Here is a 23675-nt window from a genome sequence, read left to right as displayed (position 1 = left end):
CTAAGTTTTTGTTTTAAAACACATAAGCAAAGGTTATTGTTGCCCATTAGAGACTGACTGGAAAGGCCCAAAAAAGCTTCTCTCACAGTAGTTGAAGAACAGAAAGCAGCTACGCCATCTGTGGGCAAATCAAGCTGTTGAAGACCGTTGGGTGAGTTTAAACCACACTGGCTGACAGAGATTAGATCTTATGCATTTTACAGTACGTAAATCTTTGAATCTCTAGATTTCTGAAGAACATAAATAATGTGCTTTAATCATGTAACCAGAAATAGAATATATATATATATATATTTTAATAAAATGTAGGTGATTAATAGCTTTATGGAGGGTCAATAACTTGTGCTTTATAGATCAGTAGAGAGGCCTTAAGAAGAACAGTATTTGGGTTGCCAGGTTGTGAAAAATTGACTATTGTTTATGCTTTACAAGGAGGACAATTGTTTATAAAGCAATCTGGGAACAAACTGCAATGTACAACTTGATCATAATTAGACTACCCTGCAATTAGTTAGCTCCTCGTATATATATATATATTTTTTATTTTTGCAAAAATAAATAAATTATTATGAAATGTATTTGCTTATTTTTTAATGTTTTTTTTTTTTTTTGCTGAATTATGTTAAATAAATTATTCAATTTTTTTCCCTCTTCACTCTTATTTTATTATTATTTGTGCCCTTTTTTTTTTTATCGTGGGTAATGACGACTGACGTAGGCTGAGCGGAAGTGACGACATCCAAATTATCCAAAAACATATTAAGACGTTTTTTTTTTTTAAATCACATATTTTATTTTAGCACTTTAACCCATTAAACGTTGAAATGTGGCGAGCCTACTTGTTATTATATGTGTGTTTTAAAAATATATAATAATAACAACAAACAAAGCGTTTAATGGGTCAGGCTCATCATAACTGCGGAAACTATCACACGTTAGACTTCCGGGTGATTTCAGAATAATGGCACCGTCATGTCAGCCTATAGGAGAGGCTTTTATTGTGAAAACGCACACCGGATATGATGTTATTCCATGACCATGTGACGCGTGTCTGGAGCTCAGCCTGCACAGAGAGCGGGTTGTTGCAACAGTGGCAGGCGGAGTATGATGAGAGTTCACCTCCTAAATGTTGTTTATTCTGCAGAAATGTGTAAAATATATAATTAAGCGTGGTCGTGCGTGTAGTTAAGCCCTCGTACATATCTAAAAACAACACCAAAGGACGGGATTTACAGGTTTATTCTCTCATCCCAGAGTGTTTATTAATGGTATTTTATGCTTTATGTGACTGTCCCAGGATGCTGGTAGTCACTCGGGTGCGGCAGATGAAGGTGAAGGCACCCTGGAGCTTGGCCCAGTGTTGAACCAGAACCAGAACCTGCACCAGATTGTGTTTTTTGGTGGGGTTAAAGCCATGACCAAGCCCGAGACGAGGAAAGGCGGCGTGGTCTCGATCGACGCTCCCGGCAAGTGCGCCACATCCGCATCCGCCGGTCAGCTGGTGGAGCCCGGCTCGCCGAATCACAGCACACATATCAAAGCCAATGTCATGAAGCAGACCTCCAGGGAGAGCATGCATCGCAGAAACACGGAGTGTGAAGTCTTTGACGACGGGACCAACACCTTTTTCTGGTGAGTGCTGTGTGACAATGTCAAGAAAGAAAAGAAAAAGAAAGTCAAATGGTGAATTCTGCAGCATGCATGGGTTAGGGTGTGTTTTTTTTTCATCAGTGATTGCATGAAATAAAAAAAATGTTTTATAGTTAACAGATCCTGCATGAAATATGAATAACAACAAGGTTCGTTTTGGGTTTCAAGGTGAACTGAAAGACAGGCCCAAGTGACCTCCATTAATCACAACAAATACTGTGACCTTGTTCCAGATCTTTATATATATATATATAGGGATTCAAATGGTAAGTCTTGTGCCAAGATGAAATGTGTCTGGGTTCAATTATTCAAATGTAAAGAAAAGAAAAAAGATAGGAATGAATCACCAAGGTCCATGAGGTGTGAGTCAGAGAGGGTGTTATGGATGCTTACATTGCACATCCAGCAGCAGCAGCAGAATAGCTTGTTGTTGACAAGCCAATAGCCAACATCACCAGCCTGCACCTTCAGCAGAAAGAGATCCACGGCGAGACGGATAAATCTGTCCATGCGGTAAACTGGAGGAGTGAGTTCTGCATGAACCCACTGACACAAATACATTCACACGGGCAGACACAGAGCGTTGACAATGTGCATGATGCAGGTGTTGTGATGCCAGACATTCTGTTCTGCAGCCTTCTTTAATGCTCGGGAACCACGGCCCTTCAACCTGTCGCTCTAGGATTATTTAAGCCTGAGTATATGTGTCTGTGTGTGTCATCTCTGCTTTGTGTGTAAAGCAAGGGGCAGTAAGAATCTGCTAAGGTCTCCTATAAATCTGACTAGCAGGAGACTTGTCCTCACGGAGAGGAACCTTAATGAAAGTACCTCATTACTATGTTATAGCCTTGACATCTAGATATCCAGTTAGTCTAATACTGGAGTCAATAACAGGAGCTTTGTAATAGATATATCATTGAAGCGTAATAATGATCTTGACTGACGCTACCTCAGATTGGTCACAATTTGACCAGCTCTGGTACTGCTGGTGACTTATGTGTTAGCTGGTAAGGAATTTGGCCTCACAGTGGTTGGTAGGCACTCCCAGTCTGTTTATAATGGAGAACTGATAATGAAGAATGTTTGCCTGAAGGGCTTATATTGCACGGATGTAAAAGGAGCAAAAATAAAAATGTATATAACAAGTCTTTGTCTTGAGGAAAGGACTAGCATCTTAGTCTTTTCCTCTTGTCATCACAAGTCATAAAACAAAATCTACATTCAGCAGTTTATATTTTGTCAAAAATGCACTAATGCCAACCACTACCAACCATGAGGGCAATTTTTTTCAGAGCTGAATGTGGTTAACTCAACTGTGAATCAAAAAAAATGGGGTGTTAGGCAACCACACATCAGGATTGAACTATAGGAAATCAATGTGGAAAAGTTGTTATTGTGATGGATTTGTGAGTCAGTGCAGACGCTCATTGGCTGTGTTGTGGGAGTCTCCCAAAAGTTAGAGATTTGCCAACGAGCTGTTTGTTGATGGTGGCAGCCTCCCCTGGTTAAGGAAGGTAACACTGTGGCATGCACTCTGCCTGGTTAGCACATACTGGAGTTGAGAGAAGTGTTTTTTCTTTATTTACTGAGAAAAGAGGAATAGCTTGGATAGACCCTTACATATAAGTCAGCCTGATGACACAACATTTTGTGCTGGCACACCACTTTGGATTTTCCCCTGAATAGCATTGCTGCCCACACATTTCAGTTCTAAGAGTCTTGTGAGGATGCTTTGTGCATAGTGACTACTGACAGGGGCTTGAAAAAGATTTGTCAGAAGAGAAGAACTCTTAAGTTAGAGTAGTAACACCACTTGAAAGAAAATTGAGATCAAACCAGGATTTAATGTTAAGGGTCAGGCCAGTGAACCTGTGATTTATAAGATAAGATAAGATAATCCTTTATTAGTCCCGCAGCGGGGAAATTTGCAGCAGAGAGGATAGCGCAAACAAGAGACATAGTAAAAAAAAAAAAAAAAAAACAAGATCAAAACAAGTATTATAAATAAGTAAATAACAGTAAAAAATAATTAAAAAGTTAAAAATCCACAATAACTAAAATATTATAAACAACAATATTATTGGTATTTATTACAAATAGAGACCATTGCAACCGGATGCTGCTGTGGTAAATGATATGAAACTGACATTCTAGCATACTGTGTTAAATAAAGTCACGTTTCTTTAGCTCAGTATAGTCACAAACTCTTATTTGAGATGTATATTTCAACCCTGCAGGACCACATTAGGCTAAATGACTGGTTACTGGACCGTCTTTACCCGTTGTCTGTTTTATCAGGTTGTTCTACCTCAATCTTAGTGGTACATTTTGCTCTAAGCTGAGCCTGCCTCTCAGTTAGTGCCAGGCTGGTTCATTCGCCTGCGTCTTTTCACTCCTGGTGGTGTTGTTTGGTTGTTAGGCAAGAGAGGAGTCAGGCCCTCCCATGTGACTCCTGCCGAACAGGTTGGGTAAGGAGGTGGAACAGGGAGACAATGCTAATGATAACTGGCATGCCGTCTCCGCGACCGGAACTCCGTCTCCGGTACCCTTAAATAATATGTCTGGTGTTTTATCTTTTTGTGGCCAGGTCCCCTGCAGAAACCATTGTTCGTGGAGGCTCAATGCCTCTGTGCCGTCGACCTCGATTGCTGTCCCAAAAAGTATTAAAAAAAACACATAAAAGAGCCAAGCTGTTGCAACTGGTGACATATTTCTCAATGACCGTAAACATGGACCGTGAACCATGTGTGTATTCTGAAACGACTCGTGGTCGCTCTGTTTTTGGTATCTTAAGCAGAGCCCTATCACCGATATTGTCCGCTGTTTTCAGCGTTTGGAGCATTTCAAACAGCTGGGGTGGCCTGAGTAAGCAAACACGGAGTAGACAATAGGTCAAGCTTTCAAAAGCGCTTCGATCGACCTTGATCTCAACCCCCTTGGATCGCCTTGGGAGAGCTCGGATTCCAATTTGTGCTGGGCGATAATTAAGTTTGATCAATGGAATCATATTGTGATGAGATCGTACCTTGAGATGTCGTTACACACACAATTACACGCTCTAGATTAATAAGCACATACTAAATCAAATAACACATTCAAAATGAAATGAGAAAATGAATGGTACTTTTTATTTGCCAAGTATTTAGTTCACATAAGAGAATACTAAATCATGTCGTTATTCCAAACAGACTACTTATTTATTATTGAAATACCAGAAAAAAATGCTAGATTGTGCTACATATCGTCATATGCAATGACCTATATTGGGATAGAAGATTTTGGCCATATCCCATCATACACTCTCTCTCTCTCTCTCTCTCTCTCCCTCTCCCTCTCCCTATACATTATTTTGCAGTTATATCAGTGTCAGCTTGCCAAAGATCAAACCTGTCCATTTGATAATGCTTTGGGTAATCCATTACATATTGCATGCTTTTGTGACTCATATCAGTAGGTGGACAAATACAACTTTGCCCCCTGAGGAGTTGTGATAAATCCCACCGATAGCGTGGACGTATATCTGAACCTCTTGAGATATGTAACTGTCGTATGTCCAAGGCCAAGCTTTGTTCCATGCCTTGGGTGATATAGGAGACGTTTCTTTTTTTGTTTTTTTTGTTTGCTACACACACTTTTTTCGTAACTATTTTCAGCTGAAGTAACCCAGTTCCTCAGCAAAGATCTCTTTCAACTCATCTGTTTCATCTCATCTCCTCTCCCTTCATTATATTTACTTCTGATCATTCCCGACAGCTCTTTTTCAGTCACACGCACAGGATGTCTAAAAGCTTTGTGAGGACACTTTGTTTAGCAATGACTAAAGTGTTCTCCGCTCTGATTACACGGCATTTCTATTGCTACCATTCGCCTTTGGTGACCTCAGATATTTGTCATCTGATTTTTTTTTTTTTTTTTTCTCTCTCCTCCAGTGGCTTTTATTGAATTTTCCTCTTTTATAAATGTTATTAATATCTTTCTCTCTGATCCTTCTCTCCCTTTTTTTTTTTTTTTTTTTACTGCAGGCGAGCCCATACTGTGACAGTGCTGTTCATATTGACCTGTGCTCTAGTCTACGTCACGCTGTTGGAAGAAACCCCCCAGGACACGGCATACAACACTAAGAGGTCAGTAGGCTGAGCTCGTCACTTCCTCCATGCCCTCAAAGCCAAAAACCCTGCAGGAACCAGAACGCTGCCCAAAGAAAATCCCCTTAATCCACTGAGGCTTTTTGACTGGACTGAATAAACAGTTTGGCTTCAGTTTATCTTTAAAGAAAAACTTGTTTTATTAGCGTCAGCAGCAGGGTTTATTCTAATTTTGAATCATGCTGGGTTTGGATTTAGATTTGTTTTGCTTCCCCTTTTATAACCAGAAATTGTCTTCTTTATAATGTTCTGTTCTTCCCATTTCAAATAACTTGCCATGTCAGTATGACATTCAGCCCTGATGAATAGGTCACATAACGAAACCAGCTAATAAGCACCACAGTTTTAATTTGACCTTTAAAACACTTTGGCATGGATCCACACAGCCCCAGCAGCATGGCTGAGGTTCTGTATTCATTGAATGAAAATCAAGCTCTCACTTCTTCAGTAGCATTCACCTTGAACCAAGCTGGCCCTCTTCCACGGCCATAAGTAGCTTTCCACGGAAAAATCAAACCCTTATGGCCATGAAAAGGAAGAGTGTGAATGTCAGGTCACCACATGATTAGATTTGGAAAGTGGTGGGCTTTATGCCTTAATCTTACAACACAGAGAAAATATGCAACCCAGAACATAACATTTACTGAACCATAGAAACTTGGATACATGCAGAACTACTGAGGTGTGATCCAGGTTCCCTTGTTAGTGCCCTATCCTACTTTAAAGTGGCACATTGACGTTGGTTGTACTGGAAGCTTGTTGGCGACAGCACTGACTGCTTTATACTGAAAACCGCAATAAAAAAAAAAAAAACTAGCACCCCAGATGTCAAAAACAGCAAAATAATCACCTTATCAGTTTATCCTTTGGGTGTATTTTATGTCAATAGGCTTGACAAATATACTCACAAAATTGTGGGTCGTGCAGTGATTACTCTTTTGTTAGGGCTTGCTTTAGTTGGGGCAAAATTGATAGGAAGAAGAAAGCTCTCCTGGCATTTCTTCTTATTCTTCAGAGCAGGGTTTTGAGAAAGTAGATGGTTCTTCTTTTATTATGAACTTACTGTTTTTTTCTTTATTCCCTCAACTCTGAAGTTGGTTTGCAATTGACTCAAGACTCATTTTGTAAATTTAAAAGCACGAGTAAATCCACTGATTAAATTATTACATTGGAATGAATTGATTTTGGTCAGAACTGTGCCCCCATGTGATTGATTTTTAGTTATTATTTTTAGAACTCTGATCCACGCATAGTCTGGTGCTCAGTCTGACGCTCAGTCTCAGCTCTCTCTCTAATGGGAGTTTTAAAAGGCTCGCTTTGTTGAATGGCTCATGTGAACTGAAAGTGTGGATAACAAATTCCTTAACGAACTGCTTTTTTAATGTTTAAAGATTAATCTGCTTTTAAGCAATAGCGGCTGTGTGTGTGTGTGTGAGTTTAAATGGAATAGTACAAGTGCATTGTGTGTGTGTTTGTGACGGAGAGACTGATTTGTAGGTTGCGTTTGTGTGTATGTTGGTGTTTGTGAGGGATTGTGGGACGGATCTTAACTGGATTTGCTGCAGTCAGCGCAGTCTGGCTCATTGGGATTAGGAACCTTGAGCTTCTTCCCAGCAGAGGAATACACAAACACACACATTGACACACTGACATACACACACGGAGACAGTCCCAATCTTGGTCATGTAATCATTTTGAAACATTGTCATTTGAACCAATCGGTCACTCTCACTCGTAAACACACCTGTGCCCTCAATTTATACACTTAATTGTAATCACATAAACTCACTTTCCCACCTACACACAATCACTTAGTCACACACACACTCATGCTCCACTCCACGCGAGCTTAAATCTCATTGTGTGTCCAGTTGCTAAGCCTCCCCCTGTTCATTTGTAGGTTCAGAGCAACGTCCTCGCCCGCTGTCCTGGTTTTCAGTAAATCAACACAGCAGCGATTAAAGGCAACTCAAACTGACAGCGGCAGGTTCAGATTGGTCTAATCTCTTAGTAACCAAAGAGGGAATAGTAATGGGGAGTAATTATCCACACTCAGCTGCTAAAACAGATCACCAGATCAAATTGTGTCCCATTACTTTCCCCCGTCCTGCTCTTTGTACCTACGTTTAGACCACCGACATCACAGATCCTTTTTAAACAGCTTTGCATTTTTTACATTCCTCTTTTATCTGTGTGTGTATATATAGACACATCTGGGTTGTAGGAGGAATTAAACAAGCCGCCATTGGTGCCGCTCTTGTAAACCTTCAGATAGCACTGTATTTCCAGTACACAGCACTTTCACATCTAAACCCTGGAGGTCGGACAGAAATGGTACCTTGCTGTTTTTGGTACAAATTCAGTGTCATAACCAATTTCAGGCTAGTGTTTTGAGCCTGAGCAACCTCCACATTCACACAGACTGTGCTTACTTAAAACATCTCTGCTTTCTCTATCAGCGTACAAAAATTCAGCTCGACAGCGCTACACATAAATCAGGACCCGGATTTGTCTACAGTAATAATAGCATAGTATAGAATAACACAACCGTATATTACATTTTTCTGTGTTTCTAATTGTGGTCCTGTAGGGGGATTGTGGCCAGCATCCTGGTGTTTCTCTGTTTTGGCGTGACACAAGCCAAAGATGGACCGTTCACCAGACCACATCCAGGTAAGAATGGAACAGTCTAAAGCTTCTTTCCCCAGTTTTATGGCAGGTTTTCATCTTCATCATTCTATGGATCACAGTCAAAGGAATTATTTTTTTTTTTTTTTTTTTTTGAAGATTTAACCTAAAAAACCTACAGAATATGAGCACACATCTTGAGCAAAGCAGGTTCAATTTCAAAAGAATTTGAGTTGGTCAAGCTTTTGCAGAGCTGTTTTATAACATGCCTTTTAAAAAAGCACTTGTTTACATACTGAGATATTGAAAATATTATTTTGCATTACAGTAATTGACGGGAACTATACACTGTTGTAAAGCACGCTGGTGGTATTGAGTCTGACCTTTTGATGGTGCATTATTTGTTTCTCCGTTCCTTTCCTGTGTACAGACATAAGAGTACCTGAGAGCCGTTGCCACTGATTCGATCAATAGCAACATTTTAGACTCTCATGTTGCCTTCTTATATATAATGAAGATCCTCTGAGTGCAGGGGGATCAATACACACCATGGCTAGATGTAATAGCTATCTGAATACATGAAAGAAGGTGGAGTGTTTTCCTGGCAGGGGGTTAGGTCCAAGCAAATCCCTTCAGAGAACAAACTGTACACCCGGGGTGAACCTCTTTATCTCTATTGTTGACGTCTCTACTGACTTGTAGCCTAAATATCAAAAGGACTGTAGCGCTCAGTCAATAGTTTCAACCGGTAAACGATGCACGCCCTTAAACGTGTTATTCTGAGCTCAGCTTAACACATAAACCTCTCCCACAGACCAGTGAGCTGCTGTCTATATGCAGACAAAGGAACATCCAGCAACAAGCATAACATTTTCTTTCCCCTTGTAGTCTTATTTCTGCTCACATAGCCTCCAGACCACTGCCACTCCGATTCATTCATGAACCACTATCAAGGCAGATTTAAGCATTAATTCACTGCAGTGACTGAACACCCACCATTTAAGATAGTTGGCATCACATGGCGTTGTACCATGGACACAGTCTCAATCCTGAACTGTGTCCAGTTACCGGACACCTCGGATGCAGGTTTTCGTTTCCACCTCTATTTTTAATGTGCTAGAATTGAAACTGTAGGTAAGGACGGTTACAATGGGGCTTACAATAAAGAGCTTGGAGCTTGTGCTAAGCTTTGTTTACACTCATGCAAGGCACCGTGGACCGAGCCTCCACAGATTGTGGATTATTATTATTGTTGTGTTATTCTCTGAAAAGCCAGAGGGCATACAAACAAAATATTTTGTGAAGAAGCAAGAAATAAACAAGTCTTACCGCCATGAACATGATGCCCAAGAGGAATTGTGATAAAGTGTGATCTCATTTCTCATATTCATGGAATACTTTTATTTCCTTTTATAAAAGCCCTGTAAAGAAAGAAGTTAAGTTTAAAATGCATCATCATGAAACAAAGGTTGAACCTCCTGTAAACTATTTGATTTGTCTGGCAAAATATTTACTCCAATGTGGATTTTTAAGACCCCCTTTAAGCATTTAAAATCAAATTGGCCGTCTTTGTAAAGTCTTCAGTGCTTTTCTCAGTTAATTAGTCTTCTCTGAAAAGCCCAGACCTGTCGCCTAGTTAGAAAATATCTGAGGTGCATGTCCGAGCACCGCAACAACTTGCAAGCAGTGATAATGTCGTTTTCCAGCGAGCGTAATGACTTCCAGCTTTACTACTGCATGAACTTAGCTTTAAAGAAAACCTCCTTAATAATATTGTATTTCATATCTTCCAGTAGACCCCCCTCAATGTTAAACACTGTTCCTTTAATTTGCTACAATCTATAAAGGGATGCTTCTATTTATAAAGGTGCAGTTAATAAAAGTAGTCTGCTATTTAGGTATTTAACCAGGTCAGTCATGCAAAAGATGCATCTCATCTATCACACAACATGTTCCCACTGACTTCAGAAGGAAAGGAAGGAAGGAAGGAAGGAAGAGAGGAAGGAAGACAACAGGGTGCGGAGGTCAGATGGAGACAAACACTCTGAATGTTGTCGTTTGTTGGAGGCGTGAAATGGCCGTGAAAGAATTTGGGCTGCTGATGTTGCATTACTTGTGCCTTCTTGCCCTCTCCTTTTTGTGGACTGGAAAACAAGTGTGTGTGTGTATGTACATTACATTACATTACAGTCATTTAGCTTATTATTATTTATCCAAAGCGACTTACAAGAAGTGTAGTAACTGATTGCGTCATACTCCCTGACTCGTAGAGCCAGCCAAGTAGGTTCTGTTAGTGTTCAGCTAGTTGCAGTTGCACTGAAACTCCACAGGTTTTTATCATGGGAAAAGAGTTGGAGGCACTTAAGGATTTACAACCTGCATCTCCTGGGGGAAACCGCCGGCTAGGAGTGTCACAGCACACTGAGATCACACACAAAGATTCGCAAGAAATGACTAAAACAGTGTCCGTTGAATTTAATCCCCTTGTGGTGTTTATTACACGGTACTGCTACAATAGCTTTAGGTTTCTACCACAGCCACTAATATTCCTTTCACATTAAATGAAACGTTTTTTTCCCCCCCTATATAAGATGATAATTCTCTCTCTCTCTCTCTCTCTCTCTCTCTCTCTCTCTCTCTCTCTCTAGCTTACTGGAGGTTCTGGCTTTGTGTCACTGTCGTCTATGAGCTGTTCCTCATCTTCATCCTCTTCCAGGTTGGTGTGTTGATGGGCTGAAATACTCAACCCCTAAACATTCATGGATGTAGGGAAAAACAAATTGCCGTCTCATGCACACATAAAAAAGTATGTCAATTACAACACATTCTTGTCTTTCTCGTGTGTTCTATTGGAAGATTTAGTGACGCAATCTCCGCTCCACAAGGCAGCAGAATATTTTTTCATATTCACATTGACTTCTTGATTTAGATCATGGATCTGTGTAGACCAAAGACGAGTTCTGCACCAATCTCTGTGATCATCCAACATCTGGAACCCTGGAAGCCTCTTTTTCTCTCCCAGTTTGATTAAAATGTCACCGAGCCAGACCCTAAAAAAAAGCAATGCAGCTGGCAAACTGTATTTTAATCAGGCCTAGACACTGTTAAAAAAGTTTAAATACTTAAGCCATCTACTTTCTTCACTCATGCAAGGAGTAGCTTGGTGAAATCCTCCATTAAAAGCTGTAATATGCCTCAAAGATGTATAATTCATGGAAGCAACAAAAAAAAAGAAACTGAGGAGTGTACGTATAATATATTTGGGATTTTAGATATATTTTTACATTTTTGTACAAACATTGTTAATGTGATATGCAGTGAAAACTGTACTTTGTTTTGTAGTGCTGCACAGGTACAGCTGAAATGACTTTTGCTCTCCTTTTGGTAGAAATTGTTATTGTTGTTTTTTTGAACTACTGACATTATGATCTATATATTACAGCAGTTTTTCATATCATCAGTGGGGAAGGTAAAATAACAACATACACCTTTCAGTCTCAATACGGCTCTGTGTCTCCACAAAAAGCTCCTTCTCAGGGAGAATAAGTGCTGATAGTTTCTATGCTTCTCCTCTCCCGTTATCCAGACGGTGCATGATGGACGACAGTTCATGAAGTACATTGACCCCAAGCTTGGGGTCCCCCTCCCGGAGCGCGACTATGGAGGAAACTGCCTTATATACGACCCGGGCAACACCACCGACCCCTTCCACAACATCTGGGTGAGACATTCCATTTAATTTTATGTCACAGATGCACCTGTTTTTTCAGTTTCGAAACATTGTATGTCTCATTTATGAGTTTACATGTTTTCAGCTATGCCATTCTGTTTGAAACATATTTTGAGTATGCAGTACCGTTTATGCTCAAACATATTTGAGAAAACTCCCCAAAAAGTAACAGGCCACATTCCAAACGGGTGGAATTTCTTCTGACTTGGTCCTGGTATTTCACTTGCGAAACACTTTGCCCCCAATTGAAATCACTCTGTTTCTTTCCCTCATCCATTCACATACTCACTCTCCTTTTGACTCCAGATCTCCCTCCCAGTCCCTTCCCCCTTTTACTTTATCCCTCTCTCTTTATCCACACACACACACACACACACACACACACACACACACACACACACACACACACACACACACACACAAACGCATAGTTAGTGTGGCTGTGTGCTGACTTGCTCCAAAAGCTTGTATCTTGTGCAGATTATGACCCTTCAGTAGAACCAGGCCTTCTCTCCCCCCTGGCCAAGCAGTCTGCTGCTGCCGCCATAATGACCCAGACCACATCTCTACTGTTGGCCTGATTTCAGTCTCTGAGAGTGGGTCAAACTATCCACATCCTTCCCTAAATTACAGCCAACCCATGTGAATAACCCTTTAGAAATGCCAAATTATGACCAAATATTTAGAGAAAAAAAAACCAGATTTGGAGTTGTAGGTAAAAGAACATAAATCAACCTTAAATTACTGGGGGGAAAAGGACATGAATAGAAATGCTATGTCGTAGAAAGACACAGTGGATAATTGGTTTTGGATGCATTTTATTTCTGTGCTTTATGATGCCCAGCCAAGATTTGTCCTGTTCAGTGACTCACTGTGCAGTGACAGTACCCGCTGTGCTCATTTGTGGTTGTTACCAATGTTAACTTGATGTGGTACATAATGAATCATGGAGATAAGAGCTGCAACTAATGAATATTTTCATTAATTATTCATCTGTTGATTAATTTACAGATTCATTCTTTTGGTCTATAAAACACTTGAAAATAATGAAAAAAAAGTCTCATATTATTCTCATTATTACAGTCTTATATGGTGTGTAAGGACTGACTTTGACATGGAAAAAAAACAAACCTAACTTGTTAAATTACCTTGTTGGTTTGTCTCTACAGGACAAGATAGATGGCTTTGTTCCAGCTCACTTCCTGGGATGGTATATCAAGGTATGTATGGAGTAGGCTCAACGTGACTAAACACTATACACCAGTGTGCACTAATTTACTTCAACTATACTGTTATTGTATTAAAAAATGTCTGATTTTCAACTGCTCAATCTTAATAAAATGCATCAGCAGTTGAGCATGTGGCAATAGAAAAAGATAAAGGTTATCTATCATTCTTGCTAGCATGGGAATGACAACAATCTCTTAGCCAATGATTACAGGTTACACACATTTCAATATATTGAAGAGCAAGACATTTTGATAAAACTGACCCTCTAAGATTACAACCACCTTAATCATTAAATACCAACTCATGTGTTTATTTATGTATTGGGATAATGGGTCATTTATTGGCTGATTCATATGTTAAAAAATCAGTTAAATGCGTCCTCAGTCTTTTCTGTAATAGACGACCAAAGTGTTCAGCCTGCTGTTGTGTGAAACAGATAGACAGCACTCGGATGCTCCGTTGCATTTTCAGCAATGAAAAAAGTTTCTCTCTATGGTACCTAGTTGACCTCCTCCCACTCCACACCAGTCACCCCCTCCTACTCACCCTCCCCTAATGCTCTGTTTTTTCCCCTCAGACTCTGGTGATTCGCGACTGGTGGATGTGCATGATAATCAGTGTAATGTTCGAGTTCCTGGAATACAGCCTGGAGCACCAGTTACCTAACTTCTCAGAGTGCTGGTGGGACCATGTACGTACAAATATCACCGCTCTTCTCCTTTTGCTTACCTAAGAATCAACATGTCTGCCCTCAGAAAGGTGTTACATATAAATGTGCTGCAGTGAACAAACGCCAGTATAGTCAGTGGGACTCCGGGTGTGTTCAGTATGTCTGGAACTCGGCTTTGTTTTCTCACAAGCTATTCAGCAGGACAGATCGGCCAACTTCTCACCGTGTACTGAAATTGCTCAAGTTTGAAAAGGTCACTGTACTTATGAGCTGGTGAACGCACAATGTGGAGCTGTGTCTTTTTCATGAAAAGGTTGAGGATGCATCAATATTCTTTTAATATCCTGGTACCTGATGGATGCTGGTGCCGTACTCTGCATATCTGCTATTAATAATAATAATAATAATCAATCCTTTATTAGTCCCACAATGGGGAAATTATTTCTCTGCATTTAACCCATCCCGGAGGAGCAGTGGGCTGCAATGAAGCGCCCGGGGAGCAACTTGGGATTTATTGAGATTTATGGTAGCAATTAAAGTGGTAATTTGTTTAAATGATAAGAACCTTTTATTGTGCCAGTGGGAAAATCATATAAACACTAATACAAAGCAATAAAGCAACATAATTGAATATAAAAGGACAAATGGTGGGGTATTAAAGAAGGATAAGCTGTTGACTGTAAACACATTATAGACTGTCAATAGAAAGTCAGGGCAATAACTGAAGTTGTTACCCTAACAACTGCCTATTTACAGTAACTATAGATTACAGTACAGGTTTATACTTAATGGTATGTAATCTACTATATATTGTTTGTCTTTTTAAGAGATAGAAACAATTCTGAAAAAATAGGTTTTGGGGTCTCAGAGAGGATGTACATGAAAAAAAGATACAGCCAGACACGCATTGACGTTTTCATTTCATTCCGCTGACTAATGTTTTGTCAGGTTTTAAGTGTGAGGGGCGAAGCTCGGTTTTTTGTCTCAGGTCACCAAACACCATGGTGTTAAAAGAATGTTATAAGTGTGAGTTTTCTCTCCAAGCCTGCAGCAAAACTAATAGGAGAGTCAAGGAGATCTGTTTCCGCCGCCGCCCACACCGTCCTCAGAAAAGGTTTAATCTAGCTAACTTGTGTTGGTGGATCTCAGTGGAGAAGTCGCATAACTGTTTTATTTTTTTATTTTTTTTTATCTCTCTAGTGGATCATGGATGTGTTGGTGTGTAACGGTCTGGGGATCTACTGTGGCATGAAGACCCTGGCCTGGTTATCGATGAAGCCTTACCAGTGGCAGGGCCTGTGGAACATTCCTACATACAAGTACGACTTAACATTCACTGCAATTAACACTGAAAACTACTGCCTTTGTGAAGAAAGATTTGGTTTATTCAAAAATGTGATTAACCCAGAATCAGAACTCTACTCTTATAGAACTGAAACCACAACATTTTAACAATTTATGCTAATATTTGAAGTATACTTCTTTAATTTAACTCCACACTTGTGTGACAGATATAAGATAAAATGTTCACGTTAAAGGATATTTACTAGTTTTTGATAGAACTTGAAACATGAAACAGTGGGGTGGTATTGCCTCTTTAATTACATTAAGCACTGACATTGCCCTGTTAGAAATGTATGTAAATGTATTTAACCATATCTCCTCTGTGCGCTCTCCCAGGGGGAAGATAAAGCGTATTGCATTCCAGTTCACACCGTATAGTTGGGTAAAGTTTGAGTGGAAGCCTGCTTCAAACCTTCGTCGCTGGCTTGCTGTGTTAGGCATCATCTTTATGGTAAGAAACATCCTGTTTTTTTATTGACAGATAAGAAGGGACAATTTCTTATAATGGTAACCAGGAATAATATAACAATACAAGAAAGATAGTGATAATCGAGCAAGTAGTCTCATCAGCTCTAAACTTTTATAAGCTATACAATATAGACTTTTTAAAACATCACTTTGTGTGTTTTTTTTGAGAAAAATAATTTTTTGGGGAAAAGTAATCAGTTGATGACCCTATAAAGTTAGTAATAGTATTTTTTCTACTTAAATAACATCAATACCTATTGATATATCAAAACATGATGTGTCGCTACCCACAAATAAAGATATACTTACACAACTGGTGCAGGGTGTGACGTCCTGTTCTGTTATCTTCAATTCATTAGATTCTCACTGCTCCTAAATTAAGACAAATGTTATTTCCTTTCCTCCTTTCCTAGTTCCTCTTGGCGGAGCTGAACACCTTCTACCTGAAGTTTGTGTTGTGGATGCCTCCTGAACACTACCTGGTGCTGCTCCGCCTGGTCTTTTTCGTCAACGTTGGAGGCGTAGCCATGAGGGAAATCTACGACTTCATGGATGACCCGTGAGTAGCAGCTAAATAAAGTTTGCTGTTTGGGGATGAAAGGGGTTCCTGACAGAGAAAAAACTATTCATCCATACAGTGTCTTCAATGCTGATTCATAACAGATACTTTTGTTGTATCAGGAACTTGTTGGCATTCACTTTTCTTGAGTGCACCACACAGCTGTAATATGTAATAGATGTTATTCAACTCTTAGCTTGTCACAGACAGAATAAGAATAGTTCAACCGTTGTGCTTGCTGCCAACTTTTCTAAATGTCAAAAAGGATTCTGGTGCTACATTCCTTAGCAAAAAAGAACAACAAGTAACTGCTGTGAGCAGATGAATGGTTAAAAACATGTTCTAAGAGTGCCAGTAACTCTCATTAAGTGTTCCCTAAAGGGACAATTAACTTATAATTACTGCTTATGGAAGGTCACTATGTGCTGGTTTTCTCTGTAGGCCATTAAAACCCATATTTCCAGTTCAGTGCTTGTGTCAGTGTGCTGGTGCATGTGCGTAATTCGTAATGGAATCCAACAAAAGGCCAGTGCATCATGCTGTTTCAGCATTTTGGGGGAAACTGGGGGCAAAAATATTTCCAATCAGCTCCACATTATGTGTTGGCCCCAAGCAGCTTTGTCGTAATGATAATAATAATTATAATTATAATTATAATTATAATAATAATACATTTGTATAGCACTTTTCAAACTCGGAGTACAAAGTGCTTTCCATAGGCTGCAGGTCAATACAATTACAAAATCTCAAGAAATAAACAAGCACACAATTAAAATAACATATCAAATACATTTATAGATTAATCATTGAGAACCATAAGGTAGGACAGGTGAAACTACTAATAAACTTGAAATCAAGTGGTTACACAACAGAGAAATATCAAAAATTGAACAAATGAATAAATATAATTAATTGTCAGGCAAAAAGGCAAGTCGGTTAAAATGTGTGTTAAGATTTAAATTTTAAAGCGGAAACAGTGTCAGAAGAACGAAGGTGAACGGGTCATTGATGGGTATAGCTGTGCTGATGCCTTCAGACGAGCTATTTAAATTGTATTTTATGTATAATATTGTATAGACATCTTTTTATGCAGGTGTGCAACCTCGAGCGCTGCTATGACATGATGTGTATTTTGGGGGCTGATCTATAAACGGTTAAAACATTCTCTCAATCATATCACTTTTCCATAACAACACCTTTTTTGTTTTTTTTTTCGCTACAGGAAGTTCCACAAGAAGCTTGGCCAGCAGGCGTGGCTGGTGGCAGCAATCACAGTGACCGAGTTCCTCATCGTGGTCAAGTATGATCCCAACACCATCATGCTGCCCATCCCCTTCTTCATCATGCAGTGCTGGTTCTTAGGAATCGTCCTCATCTTCACCTGGACCCTGTGGCGCTTTTTCATCCGGTAAGAAGTGTGGTGGGTTACTATGCAGAGGGAAAGTGTAAAGACATAGGACATGGAAATTCTAGAACTCTGTGCTCTTTTATTCAGGTAAAGACATTTTACTCCAGATTTTTTTCATCCAGATTTATTTTTATAAAGAAACCTTAAAAGACATTTAAGGTTCAAATGTGTTGATACAGTCAGGTAACACTGGCTATTAATAAATAACCATTTATTCTTATTTTAGTCACAATAATCAATTTAATTTCATGAACGTGGCTTCATGTGCTTTTTATCCCATCGAATTAGATTTTTATTTTAATGAGCAGGCCCTGTATTTGGTTTTCTTCTTCCTCATGAACTCATGAAGCAATACATTTTAGGTAACATTTGGTTTGGTTCCCCTTTGGTTGTGTAGTGTTCCTGTTAAGCAAAGCCATTCCCCAAAGCATGTTAAGCTTCTGGTCTATTTTCTCCTCTCCCCCATCCTCCCTCCCTTTCTCCTTCCTGCTCATGCTCAGCAGTAATGTCCAGTGAGGTAGGTATAGGAGAGAGGCGCTCCCTTCTATCAGCAGTGTTGTATTCTTCTTATTTATTTCCACTCTAATACATCACTGTTTGGATCCATAGTTATATATTCAGAAATATCTTTAGGATCCTCTAGAAAACACAGATTTTACTCCACATGGGTCCTTCTCCCGCATGGCACCTTTCATTTTTTTTCTTTTTTTTTTTTTTTTTTTTTTTTTGCTGTGGTGAATTTGGTCATCTTTATTTTTTAGCATTTCCCTTCACATCATTTTTATGCTTAGTTACAGTCAGTTAAGTAAAACAGAAGACAGACAGCTTGTGCTGACACTGTAGGAGCTCATTAAAAGAAATTCTGAGGAAATGTTTGTACACACACACACACACACACACACACACACACACACACACACACACACACACACACACACACACACACACACACACACACACACACTACCTGACAGTCAGCATGAGAGCCAGTCCAGGAGGTCAGGCACTAGAGCATGCCATGTTATAGTTACTCAGACCTGGGTGAAATCATATTTGCATATAGTTTGAATGGTTTTTGTTATAGCTTTCTTTGAATGAAGTTTATAGTTGTTGTTTTTTTAAAGGTAAATGTGCATTCTGTCTCATTGATCATTGTCGCTGCTGTAAACCCAATTTTGTCTGCCAACCCAAGCAGCATGAAACAAACACACAAATAGTTATCTGCAAATATGATTTGACCCAGTTGTTCAGGTTCAGGTGTGTCATGTCCCTCTCTTTTATCTAATACAAGGCATTAGCATCAGCAGACCAAGGTGAGTATTTTCGAGATGTTTCACTTCATCTCCTCCATTAAGTGAGCTGGAGAGTCTCATCAGGAGCATTCATGATAATCCTCCTGTGGTCAGTGTCACTGACTGTTGTCTAACTGACCCTCATGTTGATCTGGAATACATAAAAGACATGAACAGGACCGCGAGGTAGCAAAATTAGACATTTTAATTGATTAGTCACGACCTTTAGAATATTATGCAGTGAAGTAAGCCAAAGTTTTGTTGTGGATTATCCCTCAAAGACCTAAACACCGATATTTGATGCTTGCAATTTAGTTAATTAATTGATCTCCATCACTAGAGGGGATTGCCAGCCTACTTGGACTTCTGGCTTTTCTCAATGAAGATGCATTTCATAGTGGAAAAAGACATTTGTGTAAAAGAGATGTTATTCATTGTTAAGAGAGAAAGTGAGGTAGCTCATCATTACCTTTAAAAGAAAGTCAATTTATTGTCATGACACTGTTTCAACAAGTAAAATGGTTGTTGAATATTCTCCGGGCAGATGGGTTATTTCAATTTTATATATATATATTTTTTTTTATGATGAGGTTTTAAGAAAGGAGGAGCAGAAAACTAGTCAGGAGAAACTGTTCCCAAAGTTGATTGTATCTATTAATACTGTGTCTGCTTTTCTTCAATCTCCTCACAGTGACATCACGCTCCGTTACAAAGAGACCCGTCAACGCAAACAGGAAGTCCCCGCGGACAGGGACCGCACTCTGGGCAACGGCAACAGCACAGCCACCCCGTCCGGGCGGAGCAAACTGAACGGCAGCTCCGAGACGATGCGACAGAGGAAGTCCTGGGGGGGGGGAGCGACGTGGGACGGTCAGGTGCAACTGAAGCGGAAAGGACGAGGTTTGATTGGAGAAAACAAAAAACGAGAAGACTGAAGACGATTCTTGACACAAAGACACATGTAGAGCCAAACAGATGGACACACGTTTGTGCTGCGTTGACTTTTTTGGTGCCTACTTGAACCAAGTAGTCATTCAACAGAGGCGGGGATTGCAAAGGGGGCAATTTTCATTCAGAATTGTCTTGTTATTGTCTTACTACAGGGATTTACCTCATTCTAATTTTTTTAAGAGTATTTGGGAAATCACACACGGATACATTTTTTGTGTTATTTGAACATTATTTTGGACGTTGGGTATTGAGGGGGAAAAACACAAAGCGCTGAATCAAAGAGAGGGAAAGTACTGGATGAAGGATGTAGGTGACCAGGGAAGAAGATAGACTTGTGACCAATAATAGCAGTTTTTCACTTTATTAGTTGCACTCTTTAACATTGAAAAGAGTTGAGCGTCAGAAACTTGCCCGCTACTGTAAATATGCTTCGTTCTGTGTGTTCTGTGCGGTCGTATCAGTGCAGATGAGAGTATTGGCAGCAGCTATGTGTTTCTTTAGGTGTAGGTAACTGATGTTCAGTGTCAACCTGGGATTTTGGCCACAATATTGCCAATCAGCAGTTAGAATGGAGCTAGCTTGATGATAAGTTGTTAATTTTTTTGTTGTTTACAGTTCAGGTTCTCATTCCTGGAAGAACTGAGCCTCGAGGCCCTTTTGACTTCTGGGAATCCTCGCTCAGTTTGACACAGAGAGGAAAAACTGGCCAAAGCCTTGATCTCCTCTCTGGCTTTGTTCTTAAAAAGAACGGCAACTTTGTTTAAAAAAAAAAAAAAAAAAAGAAAAATCAAGATGTACCATATTCTAGTTATTTAACTGCTTATTATGCGTTGTATAATTGGTACAGTTTTGGGTGTAATTTGTCTATGTTTTCTTCTTCTTGTTATTCCTTTAGGGTAAAACGATTATGAACACTAGATTGTACTCAATTTTCCTTTTTTTTTTGTGAAATGAGGCACTGAGAAATCTGCAGCACTCTAATGAACACCTCCATGACAATCACACTAACAGAGAGATGTGCTCCATCCTGATCGAGACACGCCGGCTCAAATACAGAAAACTAACGCATGTCAGAGATCTGGACGTTCCTCCACTGTTACTGGATTGAATAATAAAAGACTGGGCTCAACTGATTAAGTCATATAAGACCCCTGAAATTAATATCTTTAATGCCAAATGCTTTATTTTAAATTTAACTCTTACATTTTATTAATAATCTGGTGCTCTGCAGTGTCTGACTCAGCTGAAACAAAATGAAAACCAGCCTTAGATGGGGGAAATGAAGGTTTTGTTTTAAGGTTGTGTTTTGGTTTGGGTAGAGAACCATCCTCTTCCAGCTCTGTAGGGTTGCCATATTGCACATGCAACAAGCCAAAGCTTAGATCCCATTCTTGCTAAAGCCATAAATGCCACTCAGACCCACGTGAGCTGCTCAAACAGCTGTTAAACCTCATTTCTATTCCTTTACATTTCAACTAAAGTCCAGTCCCAATTCCAGCGGGATCACGTCATGTCAGCGAACACATTTTTATTTCCCAAAAATAAATTGAAATCTGGAGGTTTAGACTATTCCAACCAAATTTACTTATGTCCAAAATTGGCGACCTCAACTCCGACTTCAATGTCTCAATCTTAACATGTTTAATCATCTCAGTAGCTTCAATTTCATAGACAGTAACAAGCTTGTTATCTGTGTGAGCGGTATCTGTCAAACATTCTCTGGTTGCAGCTTCTCCAGTGTGAAAACATACTGTTTGTCTTCTCTTATATGATAGTAAACTCAATATCTTTGGTTTTTGGACTGTTTGACGGACAAAACAAGATATTTGAAGACAACTATAAATCATTAAATGACCATTGTCCTTTTATTCTGACCTAATATAGACAAATAGTTTAGGAAATAATCAATAGATTAAGCAATGATTAGCTAGTTGCAGCCTAAGATGTACTGAACTTTTCAGAATGCTACAAAAAAAAAAATACGCTTTACGCTGATGTCCAACTCTTTCGAACTGAAAATAACACTCTTGCATTGAATATTCTGTGTTTCCTAAAAGTGTCCCTCAGAAAGCTTTAGTCCGTGGCTGTTAGAGAATCAGCTGTACATTTCTGTGTCACTCATTGTGTCCCAGTGGCTACATACGACGTAGTTGAAGACAAAGTAGGCGACATCTGTGAACCTAGCTCCAAATGTTCCCGTTGTAAACTAGGCTGACAGTGTAGTCATTATCTTGTGAATGTAACCCAGCAGAATCTGCTGTTCAAATGAGAGGGTCTGTTCATTATGTATCAATTTAATTTTGGCATAAACACCAAACCAAAGTTTGCCATTTCTGAAAGGCTCATTTTCACGCTAATCCAGGCTGTAACTGTTTGCATTTTCCTCCCTCTTTTTTTTGAATACAGAGATTAGATTGCCGTGCAAGTTTTTACACCCTTAAAAACGACGTTAAGCTGATGTGTCAAAGTTTGTACTTGTTATCCTGTGCTGTGCATATTCAGTTACTTGTGAACTTGGTAGAGGTTCAGCAAGTTTCCTCCTTTCTTTAATGAAAGCTCTTTAGACATGGGCTAGGGTTTCACTGTGCACCTGTGTCCATGCTTAAACCGACCCAAGTCATGAATTTGCACATCAGCTCTGAAATCACAAAATATAGAATTCAGAAACTGAACTCGTTAATGAGCAGTGGAACGAAAATAGGAACCTGTCCCAATTTAAAAAAAGGACTTTTTTCTTATAGTGTTTTAGGGTTCAGTGTAATTTCCCTTTCCAGCCACATGGGGGTGATAGATGTTAAGTTTTTGTCTCTGACCCGGTCATTCGCAACTTGCTATAAAAGCCATTTTCAACTTGGTTTGTGTAAATGTGAACATCATAAAGATCTTAATAACTGAAATATGCTGCTGCACCACATCATTTTATAATGTTTTCAATAAAATTAACTGAAAAACCTGAATTTTATGTGCTCGATTTTTAGGTTTCCGGCTGTCCGTCTGTACATCAGTATGGCCCAGTCTTGTGAATATGATATCTCAGGAACGCCTGGAGGGAATTCTATAAATTTGGCACAAACATCCACTTAGACTCAAGGATGAACTGATTACATTCTGTTGGTAGAGGTCACTATGACCTTCTGTCCGTCCTATTCTCGTAGGAGGGACCTCTCGGGACACCTGGAGGGAATTTAATTTCAGCTGGCACAAAAAAAACCACTTGAACTTGAAGGATGAATAAATTAGAATTTGATGGTAAAAGGTCACTGTGACCTCACAAAACATGTTTTTGGCTCAAGATTTAATGTGCTACTTATAACAAATTTTTTTTTTTGCAACACTATACTATGACCTTTTTTTGACATGCTATACTATGATTTTTTTAAGACGTACCATACTAAGAATTTTTCATTACTTTACAAGGTATTTTATTATACTATGACTTATTCATTACCATTTTTATGATACTATCAAATGACTTTTTACAACAAACTATACTATGACTGTTTTAAACCTACTAGACCATAACTTCTTGATTACTTTTTTCAAGATACTATACTCTGAAAAACTGTTCAATGGCTTTTTTAATGTATCACTATGACTTTT

General features: G+C 39.3%; 1 protein-coding gene across 1 annotated transcript; it reads left to right on the top strand.

Annotated features, from left to right (window-relative positions):
- Positions 1-23032, top strand: ptdss2 (phosphatidylserine synthase 2). The gene is made up of 13 exons (XM_054620391.1): positions 1-151; positions 1298-1632; positions 5673-5774; positions 8386-8468; positions 11072-11139; positions 12010-12144; positions 13323-13373; positions 13961-14074; positions 15254-15372; positions 15734-15848; positions 16279-16424; positions 17647-17832; positions 19816-23032. The coding sequence occupies exons 2-13, from the start codon at positions 1415-1417 to the stop codon at positions 20057-20059; spliced, it is 1581 nt and encodes a 526-aa protein (XP_054476366.1). The 5' UTR covers positions 1-151; positions 1298-1414; the 3' UTR covers positions 20060-23032.
- The last annotated feature ends 643 nt before the right edge of the window (positions 23033-23675 follow it).

Source organism: Anoplopoma fimbria, chromosome 19, assembly GCF_027596085.1.
Source record: "Anoplopoma fimbria isolate UVic2021 breed Golden Eagle Sablefish chromosome 19, Afim_UVic_2022, whole genome shotgun sequence".
Lineage (NCBI taxonomy): Eukaryota > Metazoa > Chordata > Actinopteri > Perciformes > Anoplopomatidae > Anoplopoma > Anoplopoma fimbria.
This window is presented reverse-complemented; position numbering and strand designations above follow the sequence as displayed.

Excerpts from the sequence above, each read along its gene's own strand:
- ptdss2 (XM_054620391.1), top strand. The coding sequence starts at position 1,415 with ATGACCAAGCCCGAGACGAGGAAAGGCGGCGTGGTCTCGATCGACGCT. Across the intron at positions 11,140-12,009 it reads TCATCTTCATCCTCTTCCAG|ACGGTGCATGATGGACGACA; the intron begins GTTGGTGTGTTG and ends CCCGTTATCCAG. Across the intron at positions 17,833-19,815 it reads CTGTGGCGCTTTTTCATCCG|TGACATCACGCTCCGTTACA; the intron begins GTAAGAAGTGTG and ends ATCTCCTCACAG.